Source organism: Sceloporus occidentalis, unplaced genomic scaffold, assembly GCF_023333645.1.
Source record: "Sceloporus occidentalis isolate IW3139 unplaced genomic scaffold, rSceOcc1.0.p SCAF_3, whole genome shotgun sequence".
In the NCBI taxonomy this organism is placed as follows: domain Eukaryota; kingdom Metazoa; phylum Chordata; class Lepidosauria; order Squamata; family Phrynosomatidae; genus Sceloporus; species Sceloporus occidentalis.
In genome coordinates, this window is record NW_028316983.1 from 940496 (window position 1) to 952738 (window position 12243).

Below are 12243 nucleotides of genomic sequence, written 5' to 3' on the forward strand. Positions count from 1 at the left end.
CATGCCTTCCCCACACTTGCCTTTTCTTCTTCCCTGGGTGGGCTGATACTAGTTCCCCTTGCCCCAAACCTTCTCTCTGGCGTTATAGCAAAGAAAGTGTAATGAGGGAAGGAGTTTATCCCCAGCACTTTACACCTCACTCCCACTTCACCCACTTGCTAAGGGATAATTTTCCTGTCTTGCATATAACTCACCCACAGAAAGAGGGTTTAGGATGGGGGACACATGTCTATACAACAGAACATGTGAAAGGGATCTAGGAGCCCCAGTAGACCACAAGTTGAACAAGAGTCAACAGTGCGATGCAGCAGCTAAAAAGACCAATGCGATTTTAGGCAGCATCAATAGAAATATAGCGTCTAAATCAAGGAAAGGAATAGTGCCATTGTATTCTGCTTTGGTCAGGCCTCACCTGGAATATTGTGCCCAGTTCTGGGCCCCACAATTCAAAAAGGACATTGAGAAACTGGAGCCATGTGTCCAAAGGAGGGCCACCAAAATGGTGAAGAGTCTCAAAACGATGAAGCCCTATGAGGAATGACTTATGGAGCTGGGGATGTTCAGCCTGGAAAAAAGATGATTAAGAGGTGATATGATAGCCTTGTTTAAGTATTTGAAGGGATGTCATATTGAATCACAGAATCGTAGAGTTGGAAAAGACCACAAGGGCCAGCTCATCCCACTGCAGACACCCCATTCTGCCATGCAGGAAATCCATATCAAAGCATCCCCAACAGATGGCCATCCAGCCTCTGTTTAAAGACCTCCAAGGAAGGAGACTCCACTACACTCCGAGGAAGGAGTTTGTTCCCCTGTCGGACAGCCCTTACTGTCAGGAAGTTCCTCCTAATGTTGAGAGGGGAGCAAGATTGTTTTCTGCTGCTCCAGAGAATAGGACCCAATGGAGCAATGGATGCAAGCTGCAGGAAAAGAGATTCCAGCTCAACATTAGGAAGAATTTCCTGAGGATAATAGCTGTTTGTGGAAGACGCTGCTGCCTTGGAGGTTGGTGGAGTCTCCTTCTTTGGAGGTTTTTCAATAGAGGCTGGATGAGGGATGCTTTGTGTGTTCTTGCATGGCAGAAGGGGGTTGGACTAGATGCTCCTTGGGGGGGTCTCTTCCAGCTCTGTGATTCCTGGGATGCTTTGGGTGGAAGCTGCAACTCAAGGGAGGGAGGGAAGAGGGCAGGAAAGGTGTACTTCCCTGATCTTAAAGATTTGGAATCATAAGATTTGGAAGGGGCCAGAGCAGTGTTGTCAGTAGGGGAGTGTGGGCCACACCAGGTAAGTGTTGAACAGCTCTTGCTGTCAGAAAGTTCCTCCTAAGGTTTAGGTGGAATCTCTTTTCCTGTTGCTTGCATCCATTGCTCCATTGTGTCCTGTTCTCTGGAGCAGAAGAAACAAGCTTGTTCCATGTTCAATCTGATCTCCCTTCAAATACAGGGCTATCATATCACCCCTTAACCACCTCTTCTCTAGACTAAATATACCCAGAGACAAGAGGATCTAGCCTAACCCCCGAGACGGTCTCTGTCCAGCCTCTCTTTATAGACCTGGAGAGGACAGCCCAGCTCCATCAAGGTAGTTCCCCACTGCAAGATGGCCCATGCTCCAGCTGACATGAAGGCGTGCAAATGCCACTTTTTGTTTTTATGGGGAATATCTATCTCAACTTCCCTATCCCCAGGAGATGACCCTGCTGGGTCTTCCTGTGGCCTTCTGTGGGAGGTTTGTGGGGATGTTTACCAGGAAAGCGGAAGTGACAGGAGAAGCAGACACCCACCCACCCCACTCCACCATGCAAATCATTTGCAGAGCTGCTCCTAAAACAGCATGGCCTGAAATCCCCTTAAATGGAAGTAGATAGAAGAGTGCAATTTGGGGAAGTGGGCCCTGCACCCTGCCCCCCTACCTCCCCCCAAAAAAGCTGTAAGCAGAGCTGCCTTCCCCTCTTTGTCTGCAATCTGTAAACAGCTGGAGACAAGGAGGAAGTGCCAGGAATCACGGAGTCAAAAGGTCTCTGACCGCTGAAACTGTGGCTCTTTCCGCTACAACAGCAGGACTGGAGTTTGGTGGGGGAAGCAGAGAAAGCAATTTCCCTCCCGCAGATGCTCACCTGCCAGGCTCTCCCCAAATCTATTTCAAGGTGGAGGAGAGCAGGCTGGAAGAGGACCCAGGAAGGCAGAGCAGGAGGGACATGACAGAAGCAAAGAGGTTTTGGGGTAGATTTTGTCCCATAATGGGACTTTCCAAAGAATGGATGCAGGGTGGAGGCAGCTCAGTACCCAAAAGGCAACCACTCAGCTTCAAAGACGGCCCAGGACTCCAGCTTCTTTTAGAAAAAAGTGATTTTTAATAAGCTTGCCCAGGGCTCACAGGAGCCAAGAGTGAGGCTGCTGCCCAGGGCGAGAAGTGGCTTCTTCTTCATCATCGTCATCATCAGTGAGTCAGGTTCCTTCCTCTTCACGCTGACTGAGAACTAAGGCTGAGAAAGGGTCCTTCCAGGGCCCTGGATGCGGGCAGAACAGGCATTGCCTCTGCCCCAGTTCAGTGCAAATGTGCAGAGGGAGGGAGGGAAGGAAGGGTGATGGGATGGTCGCTCCCAGAAAGGACGCCTCCCATCACCAGCGCAGCGTGGGAGCCCCAGAAAGCATGCCAGGTGGAACCAGTTGAGACAGGGAGGGCGCCTGCGCCAAAGTCCAAGTGGCATTGAGGATCAGGACAGTACCCAGTTCCCAGGAGAGGAAGTGGGTCCCTGCCAGTGAATGTAAAAGTGGACGATGGGACTCCAGGCTAGTAGGGCTGCCGGGTGATAAAGCGCTGGAACATGTTGAAGGCTGCCCGGGGCTGGTCTGTGGGCACCATGTGACCGGCTCCCTGCAAAAAGGTGGGGAGATAAACAAAGAGGTTTAGGTATTAGGCACAGAGGTTTGGGTTGCCCACCGCCCTGAAGAATGTTCTATTGATCATTTCAGACTACCCGCCCAGGTATCGTCTAGCCAGAAATGAAAAAGAAATGGGTGCAGGTGAACTAGCATTCCAGAGAGGAATTCACCCCTTAAATAGGTTGCACATCACCATGCACTACTGAACAGGCTAAAAGATTTTTGTTCTCAAAAGCCAAAGCAGATCACTGGCTATTTTCCCCATGACTTTTTTGCATTTTTCAGGGCACTCAGTTCCTCCAGAATCCCCTGCCTGTCCAAGAGAGAGCCCAGGATTTACCCGGCTCCAACTGCCCTTTACCTTGACAGTGAGGAAAGCAATATTGGTGAATTCCTTCACGAAGCCTCCAATCTGGTCCTCCCCATTGTCATCTGTGTAAATCCAGGGCCGTCGAGATACCTCCACCTGGCAGCAAAGACAGAGAGCAACCCCATCAATTTTAGATTGATTCCTGCCTAATTAACATTCAAAGACATAGCTGTGTTAGTCTAGGGAATCAGTATGTAAAGCCATCTTTGAGACTAAGTGTAAGCTAGAAGTTGGTAGCGTGGGTTTGCCTAGACTTGAGCATACTTCCTCAGATGCATTTAGTGGAGTTGACAGCCCAGGAACAGACCTATATATGCAGTCTGTGTATGAGAATATCCATAGGAATGCAAAACTTTGTAGGTGTGGAGGTGACAAGTTCAGTTTTAAGGAGGGTTGCTGGGGAAAAGGCAGGGGGGAAGGATGTTGCCTAAAGTCTGTGTTCATAGAGAACCATATTATTGCGTATTGAGACGTAGTGTGGGAACCGGAAAGTTGATGTGATGAACTGGCCAGGAAATCCCTCACAGCTAATTAACAGGGTTTGGGCCACATGGTCGCTGGGCACACCTTTAACTACTAAGAGTGCCTGCCACACAGGCTGTCATTGTCTGGCTCACCTTCTGGCGCAAAGAGTCCACGAACCACTCATCTCCCAGGAAGTTGCAGGCCATGTCCACATCCCCGTTGTAGAGCAAGATGCGGTATTTCTGGAGCAGAACCAGCCAGAGTGAGAAAGGGAAGGGAAGACAGAGGGGAAGGGAGAGCTCCCCCAAAGCCTCTCATCCTTCCCAATGCCCTCTTGGAGGAGGAGAAGGCAGTGGTCCCACCACCCAAAGTCCACAACGACTCCTCTGACTCACCATGGCGCTGAGCAGCTTCAAGTACTGGTCATTCATTTTTGTGTAGAGGCGCTTGTAGCCACGGCTGACGTCAAAGCTGCAAGGGAGAGAGGCAAGCAGTGTCACCAGTGGGCCTTCCCCTGCCCCAATGGCAACCTGGGCCCTCTCCCTGCTTGTCCACCCTCTAAGCTCTCACCTGCACATCTGCCACTCTGGAGCTCCATCCACAATGTGCAGAGCCTTGCGCACCTGTAGGTCGTTCATGTAGTTGGAGGGGGCAGTGGTGTTGGTGCAGGGGGGGTCCAGCCGCACACTCTTCCTGGCCACTTGCAGCCTCAGCAGGTTCTGGGGAGGTAAAAGTGTTGCCTGCTCCATTCATCCCAGTCGTAGCAGGTCAAACCATTGCTAATCCTGATACTTTCAGGGACTTCCTGACTTCTTTATTTTTAGTTTGTAACTAACTGACCTTGAGCCAGGATGGTGCGATAGTTTGGGTGTTGGACTAAGTCTAGAGACCAGGATTTGATTCCCAGCTTGGCCATGAAACTCACTGGGTGCCTTTGGGCAAGTCACATGCTCTCAGCTGCAGGGGAAGGCAATGGCAAGCCTCCTTGGTTGCCAACAAAACCCTTTGATAAGGTTGCCTTAGGTTGCCATAAGTCAGAAATGACTTGAAGGCACATAACTACAACAAACAACTAACTTACAAACTACAAAGGTGAGGCTGAGCTATATTGCATGAAATGTTCAGCAGACAGGTAGGAACAGAAGAAGTGGTCTTCTACGGAGATCAGACCACTTAGTACAGTAGTAGTAGCAGCAGGAAAGTACTTATCCTACTGCTCTTCCATTCAAGTGGGATGTGAGTAATGTTCCTTCCAAAATTAGGAAGAACTTCTTGACTGGTAGGACTGTTTGACACTAAAAGAGATTGCCATGGAGAGCAGTGGCAGACTCCCCTTTTTCGGAGGCCTTTACACGGATGTTGGCAGGGCATCTCTCAGGACTGATTCAGCTGTGGATTCCTGCATGGCCAAATGAGGGTGGATTAGAGGACAACTGTTGTGCCCTCCCAACTGACTGGCTCTCTGATTCTGAATACCAACCAGGCCCAACCTTCCTTACTTCCAAGTCAGAGAGATCAGGTGACTGGATCCAGCAACATACAAGATTTCTAACAGAACTGTTGCACTGGCTACCCCATGAATATGGGCTGGTCAGTCCAAAGGTCTGAAAGCATTTACATACTAAATCACAGCAAAGGAACTTTGCTCTGCCACACTAGTCTGGAATCATCCCAGCTAATCATCATCATCATCATCATCATCATCATCATCATCATCTTTTTATTTATATCCTGCTTTTTGTCTGGACACACATCAGAGACAGCAATAACTCCCTGAGATGTTTGCGCTCTCAAAGCATCCTCTCTTTCTCTTCTGTCCAGCTGGGGAGCCTGAGACCAATCCCACCTCTACCTCATTCTGCTACTTGAGGGTTTTTTTTGTCCAGGGCCACAAGGCCATGCCTCAGAAAACATGGGAAAGGGTCACAGCCTCACCTGCCTCCAAGAGTAACGCATCGGCTGCCAGATGAAGCTATTGCCCAGGTCGTGAGTGACCAGCACCCCATTCTGGTACCTAGAAGCCAGAGAAGGTCAACATTTACTACCCAGGCTCCTCCATGGCCGCACTCCCTCAACCTCCTCAAGTGAGCAAAGTTTGATGGCCAGGGTTAACTCAAACTCCACCCCCAGTCCAAACCTGGCTACTGACCAGGACCCAGGAGGTCAGCCTGCAAACAGCCATGCGTACCTGTAGTGGCCCGGTACCCCGCCGGCACACGGGGCATAGAGGTTGTAGATATTGAGGCCTGACTCGTCCACAATGCGGATCATCTCAGCCATCTGCAACAAGCCACAAGAGAACACTGGGATCCAGCCACTGAGCAGATGGAGGTCTAATAAAGCCCCCCACCTGCTCCCACCCTCTTGCCCCAGCAATGCCTCATAGGTGGACTCGGGAGGAAGGCAAGAAAGAGAGATGTCCTAGGACAATGGTCTACTCACAGCAAGGGTACAGTTCACGTTTGTGTTATCGTGGAAGTTGCATTTCCCATCAGAGCAGCAGTATGTTTGCAAGTCTGTCCAGAGCCTGCAGTGAAGAGAGCAAGGCCAGGGTCCTGTCAGACTCCTCACTCTTTCCCTATTGGGCTAGAGCCCACTACCCTGCATGTCACGCCACCATCTGGTAGCATGGACCAGCATGGCACCAGTCTACTGCTGTGACTTCTGCAACCAAGGAATGCCCAGACCCTTACCTGCTCCCCAGCAGGCCATGGTAGTAGGCAAAGTAAACCAGAGAGTTGTCATTGGTTTCGTAGCAGGAAAGGCCATTGCCCACCGCGATTCCCTGGAACACACAAGACAAGACACAGGAGGATCAGCCTCCTTGAGAGGAGTGGAGCCTCTGCACAGCACACAAGCTAGCATGGCAGTTATTCTTGAAAGAAGGGGCAAGTTCTCTTGAGTTTAGTCATGCGTCTGCTGCTGAATTTTGTCCTCCTTTTGTCCAAGCGTCAGATCTTGACTAGCAACTTCTTTCATTTGATCCTTTGAGAACTTTTAATAATAGGGAAGCTAAGTACAGGGGTGGAAGAGAGGATGGGTGCATCTCAGGGGAAAGGCGGGCATTTGAGTGACATACACAGCAAATGCCAGCTTTTCATCTGAGATGCACCCCGTCCTCTCTCCCACCCCTGAATTTAGTTTCCCCATTATTCAAGGTTCTCAGATGTTTAAATAGAGGAAATGGCCAGTCAAGCTCTGATGTTTGGTCATTGTAGGTTCCTGCAAAGTAACTTCGGAGGTGCCAACAAGTTGCCACCCACAACTCTTTGGAGGCCAGGCTCAGTGCCAGGAGGAAATTGGCAGTGGCCTACTTTTACAAGTGATGCATCTGGTGGCACCGCTGCCTCTGCTATGCCATTGCAGCTGCAGCGGCCGCCACCAGTGCCTCCTCATCCTCCTTACATAAATATCTGCCTTGTCAGGAAGGATTGTGGGTATTCTTTTTCTCCCACCCCAAAAGACTCCTTCCCAACACACCCACACCTACCTTCAAGTTGAGGCTGGGATCCTGCATGACCCACTCTGCCAGGGTGGGGATATAAATCCCTCCATAGCTTTCCCCAGTGAGGTAAAGATCCTTTTTGCAGTACTCTGGGTAGAGGCGGAAGAACTCTTTCAAGGCCAAGTAGTTCACCCGGGCCACCTGCGAGGTGGAGGAAGACAAAAAGAGAAAGAAACACATTTAGCAAGCAACAGTGACAGCAGTGGGGGTCCTCAGAAACACCCACCCACCCTCCAGCCCTAGCATTATACCCACCTCTGTGTCGTTAGTCCGGTAGTCTTGGCTATCTGAATAGGAGTATCCAACGCCCACGGGGGACTCCAAATACAGCATGTGGGCCAGCTGCAGAGAAAGCATCTGGTCACTCTCAGCACCCACAGCCTCCCCACACTGAGCCAGCTGGTGGCTAGTCCCACAGCACCAGAGGGCAGGGACACTTCCCTTTCACAACTGCAATGCCTTATGGCTCCCCACCTATGTTTCTTAGGGGCCATCTTGGCTGGGGAGGGAGTGAAGGAGGACTCACCTTGTTCCAGGCATAGTCATTGTACTCCAGAGAGGCTCCATCAGGCTGAATCTGCGGGAGGAGGAGGAGAAGGTGAAGCCACTGATACCATGACACGCCAGTTCATGTATCCCAAATCTATAACAATCACTGGGAGGATGAGTCACACCCAGGTCACAGTTTCCGATCAGCCCCCAGATTTTTGCCTATTTGTTCACCTAAAGCAGCCAAGCAGGCTATTATCTGTAATGACTGGGAACAAAAGAATTGTCTGCATATCCCAGCAGTCAGGAGATTACCAGTCACGAGGTGGAGGCAGGTATCTGTACATGTGACCTCAGAAGCACTCATGAGCCCCTTGTTGGGCAAAGGTCTCCACACCCAGGGCTGGGAGCATCATCACCACCCACCCAAAAGCTCTCAGTTATGAAACCTGGGGGATCCCCTCAGCTCCCAAACTACTTCCACATACCAACCCCCTACAAACCTCCTTTCTAACACTTGTAGGGAAGCCCCAAGATAGATTAATGTCAAAGATTCTGTCCAGAAGTTGACCTCATTCAAGGGCCTCTCCAAGACTGGAGAGAGGAGGAAACCTGTTGTAGAGAAACTGGGGTATGTGCATGTCTTTGCCACTGACCCTGAAGGGACCATGCTCAGTCAGGAGGCCTGTCACGGAGCTGCAGCCAGGGCCACCATTCAGCCAGAGCACCAGGGGCTTGTCCTGGGCTGCATTGCCCCCCTGGGCTTCCACGAACCTGCAAGAGAGATGGTCCGGGGGTAGGAGGGGAGCTGTTTCCCTGCCCAAATGGGCTCATTTATTAAAATCCTATACATCAAGAAGTTTCTGGGTGGTATACGAGTAAAATGAACACAAACAGAATAAAAACAATTTAAAACAGTTAAAATAATTTAAATACAATTACATGAAACAGGTTAACAAGTTAAGAACAGTTTTAAGCTATATGCACCAACATTTTTGGTAAAACAGGCACCAAAGGCTTTTGTTAAGATTAAAGAGCTATGTTTTTACTTGGTGCCAACAGGAGGCTAATGTTGGTGCACATCAGGTTCCAAGGGAAGGGCAAGCCAGAGCTGGGGTGCCACAATTGAAAAGGCCCTGCTCTATGGTGCATTGACCTTCTTACCAGTGGAGAAGAGCCCCCTCGACAGACCTCAACCCAGATTATACTCAAAGGCTCCCCTTCAGGCATCAGGACTTCCCTTTTCTCCAGCGAGAGCCAGGAACACGCTGGCTGCCCAGTGTGGGATGCCTCTTCCCCACAGCCAAGCTGTGCACCCTTTTCCTCCTTCCAACCCTTACCAGTAGTGGAGGTGCTTGTCCTTCTCTACATCCAAGTAGCCCGAGAACTGCCTGAAGGCTGGCTGCTTGGCGAGGCCTGGCAAGTAGGTGATCTCGTGCCCAGCGGGAGCGGCCCTGGTGCCGGAGGCCAGCAGGGCCAGCAGCAGCAGGAATGGCAGCAGAGAACTCATCACCTGAAGAGAGAGTGGGTTGAAAGAGGAAAAGTCTCAGATCTGGACACATACAGGAGGGGGGGGCACCTGGGGGAAGGAGTCTCAGGCTTGGGGGGTGTAGTTGGAGTGGGGCTCTGGGCCCCAGAGGGATCCCTCAGCACCTCAAGCTTTCGCAGCTGGACTCACTGCTCCCTCTCTGTCATACTTTTCCTCCAATGGTGGGGGGGAGAAGGCTGTCAACCAGGAGAGTCCCCCACTCACACACCCATCTGCTCCCCTCTCTTGCTGCAATCCCCCCAGTAGGACCTCTTTGCTTGCTGCCCTCAATGGTGGGAGGGCTATCACCCCTCAGCACACTAAATCTTCACAGCAAGACTAACTGCAGCCCCCTCTGTCCTTGTCCTTGCCCCCTTGTCAACCAGGAGAGCCCCCCACTTGCTCATATGCAGCCCCCTCTCTCCCTACAGACCCCCTCTCTTGCCCACTGCTCTCTCCATTCTTGGTGAGGGGCTATCATCCAGGGGAACCCCCTCATTCCTTGGCCCCTTGAGTCTCTAGTGGGGACCCCCACTTCTGGAAGGGGAGGCTATCAAACACAAGAGCCCCCCCCAATCATCCACAGCCCCCGTCTCCCTAAATACCCCATTGCTTGCTGTCCTCTCCATTCTCAATGGGGGGCTGCCACCTGAGGTGACCTCCTCTTCCCTCCATTCCTCAGCCCTTACAGTCTCTAGAGGGGACTCCCACCTCTGGGGGGGAGGACGGCTGTCAACCAGGCGAGCCCTTCACAGCCCCCCTCTCTCCCTACAGACCCCTCTGCTCACTGTCCTCAAGAGGCAGGGGCTGTCATCCAAGAGATGCCCCTCCTGTCTCTCAAGGTGACCCATGTCTTGAGGGGAGGGGAGGCTATCAAGCCAGGGAGCCCCCCCCCATGTTGGCTGCCCTTTCCACTCTCAATGGGGGGCTGCCATGCAGGGGGGAACCCCCACTCTCTGTCCCCTTCAGTCTCTCGAGGGGACTCCCACTCTCCTCACTCACAGGCCCCCTTCTCTCCCGAAAGACCCCATTCTCATTCAGGGGAGACCCTCTCTTCCTCTTCGACCCCCCTGTTCTCTAGAGGGCCCCCTCACCCAGAGCCCCCCTTGTCGCCTGCCCTCTCCATCCTCAAGGGGCTGCCACCCCTCTTCCTCCAGTCTCTCTGCGGGAGGGGCTGTCAACCCACTCACAGCCCCCTCTCTCCCTAAAGACCCCTTGCTCCATTCTCAATGGGGGGACCCCCACATCCCCCCTCAGTCTCTAAGGGGGCCATTTCCTTTTGGGGGTGAGGCTGCCATCCAGGGAAGCCCCTCACAGCCCCCCTTGGCTCCATTCTCGATGGGTGGCTGTTACCAGGGAAGCCCCCCTCTTGCCCCCCAAGAGACCCGGGGGCCCCATCCTGCCCTCCCCTTCCAGGACCTCGACCCACTTCTTGCCTTCCTTCTCTCAGCTGCGCCTGCTTCCTCTGCCGTCCGGCTTCTGAGTCCTCTTTCGGGTCCGGAAGGCACGTGACTCCATGGGGAGGGGAGGGGGAGAGACGGGGCGCCGCCTCTGTGTCACCTGACCGCAGGTGGGCGGGGTCAAGCGCTCTACTTCCGGGAGTGCGCGCGCACCTCGACCCCCGGCTCTCAAGCACAAAATGGCCGCTTTCGAAGGAGAAGGAGGCGTTCTGCCTCCCGCCGGGTTTCCCTAAGAGCAAAGCAGGACCTCCCAAATGAGAGCTCCTTTACAGCAGTGGACTTCAGCTCCCAGAAGCCTCAGCCATGTTGGCCAATAGCCTGGGATTCTGGGAGCTGGAGTTTCTGGGGCCCACTGGTTCACAGCTGTATTGCACTGGCAGTTCTATATTTTATTATGGACGCCATGCTGTATCCGCGTTTGTCTCTTGAACCTGTCCTTGGTCCAAGACACTCTTTGGAGTTCCAGCCCTGACTCAGTGCCAGGGAATCCTGGGAATTGTAGTTTATTATGGCAGCAAAGCTCTCTCTCTCTCATATCGAGTCACAGAATGCTAGAGTTGGAAGAGCCCCCAAGGGCCATCCAGGCCTCCAGAGAAGGAGACCCAAAGGCAGCCTCTTCCACTCTCAAACGGCTCTTCAATCAGGACTGAGCTGGAGTCTCTTTTCCTGTAGTTTGCCTCCATTGCTCCATTGGGTCCTATTCTCTGGAGCAGCAGAAAACAAGCTTCCTCTGGCCTCAGTATGGCACCCTTCAAGTGTTTAAACAAGGCTCTGGTATAACCTCTCAACCTACATCTGTGCCTTTCATTTTTCTGCCTTAAGTGCAGCAGCTGACATTTCTCTGTCCTGAATTTCATTTTGTTAGCTTTGGCCCAGCTTTCTAGTCTATTCAGGTCATTCTGAATTGATCCTGTCCTCTGGAGTATTAGCTATTCCTCCTCTACTCAATGGGCTTCTTTGTCCTGCTCAAACTGGAGGGCATTTAGGAATTCCTCCTGGACAGAAGGTGGAAATGTAGGACGTGTCCTAGAAAAGGAGGACCTCTGCTCACCCTGCATGTTCTGCCAATCCCCTGAGGAGAGTCTCAGCTGCTGGGCACAACTGGGCCCTTGCCACAGAGGAAAATCTTCCTGGCAAGCTCCCCTTTGCAGCTTGGGGGTTGCTTTGGCCTCTGGCACCTTTCTCTGTGTCTCTCTTCTAGCTGCAGGTCTCCCCTTTGTAAAATGGGATAATTTAATCACTTTCCTAGTGCTGTAATACAAGTGTTCTGGCTGACAGGAGCAATTATGAGGCTCTCCTTGTGTGCTGCAAGTGCATTTGGCCCTGGCCTCCATGGCCTTTGGGAAGCAAGGCTCACGCCGCCTGCCCTCTTGGCTGTTCCTCGTCCAGTGGAACCCCTTGGCACACTTTCAAAGAGCAAACCTGTTGCTGCGGACAAACTAGCTGGAGCTGGTGATTGATTTGGGAGGAGCGCCATAGCGCCAAGGCTTCCCTTCTCTCTTGAGTCCTCCTCCCACGCAGCTGCTCCGGGTCGCGGCAGGA

At 52.2% G+C, this 12243-nt stretch overlaps 1 protein-coding gene across 2 annotated transcripts; it reads right to left on the minus strand.

Annotated features, from left to right (window-relative positions):
* Positions 1-2329: 2329 nt before the first annotated feature.
* Positions 2330-10773, minus strand: CTSA (cathepsin A). 2 transcript variants are annotated; one of them, XM_089513393.1, is made up of 15 exons: positions 10671-10773; positions 9054-9226; positions 8370-8487; positions 7751-7801; positions 7480-7566; positions 7210-7365; positions 6413-6504; positions 6162-6246; positions 5908-5999; positions 5655-5733; positions 4290-4438; positions 4115-4190; positions 3872-3961; positions 3246-3350; positions 2330-2876 (listed from the first exon to the last, which is right to left on the minus strand). In XM_089513393.1, the coding sequence occupies exons 2-15, from the start codon at positions 9221-9223 to the stop codon at positions 2793-2795; spliced, it is 1434 nt and encodes a 477-aa protein (XP_089369519.1). In that variant the 5' UTR covers positions 9224-9226; positions 10671-10773; the 3' UTR covers positions 2330-2792. The 2 variants fall into 2 exon arrangements, with proteins under 2 accessions (XP_089369519.1, XP_089369520.1); XM_089513394.1 differs by having other exon boundaries at positions 10678-10771.
* Between the last annotated feature and the right edge of the window lie 1470 nt (positions 10774-12243).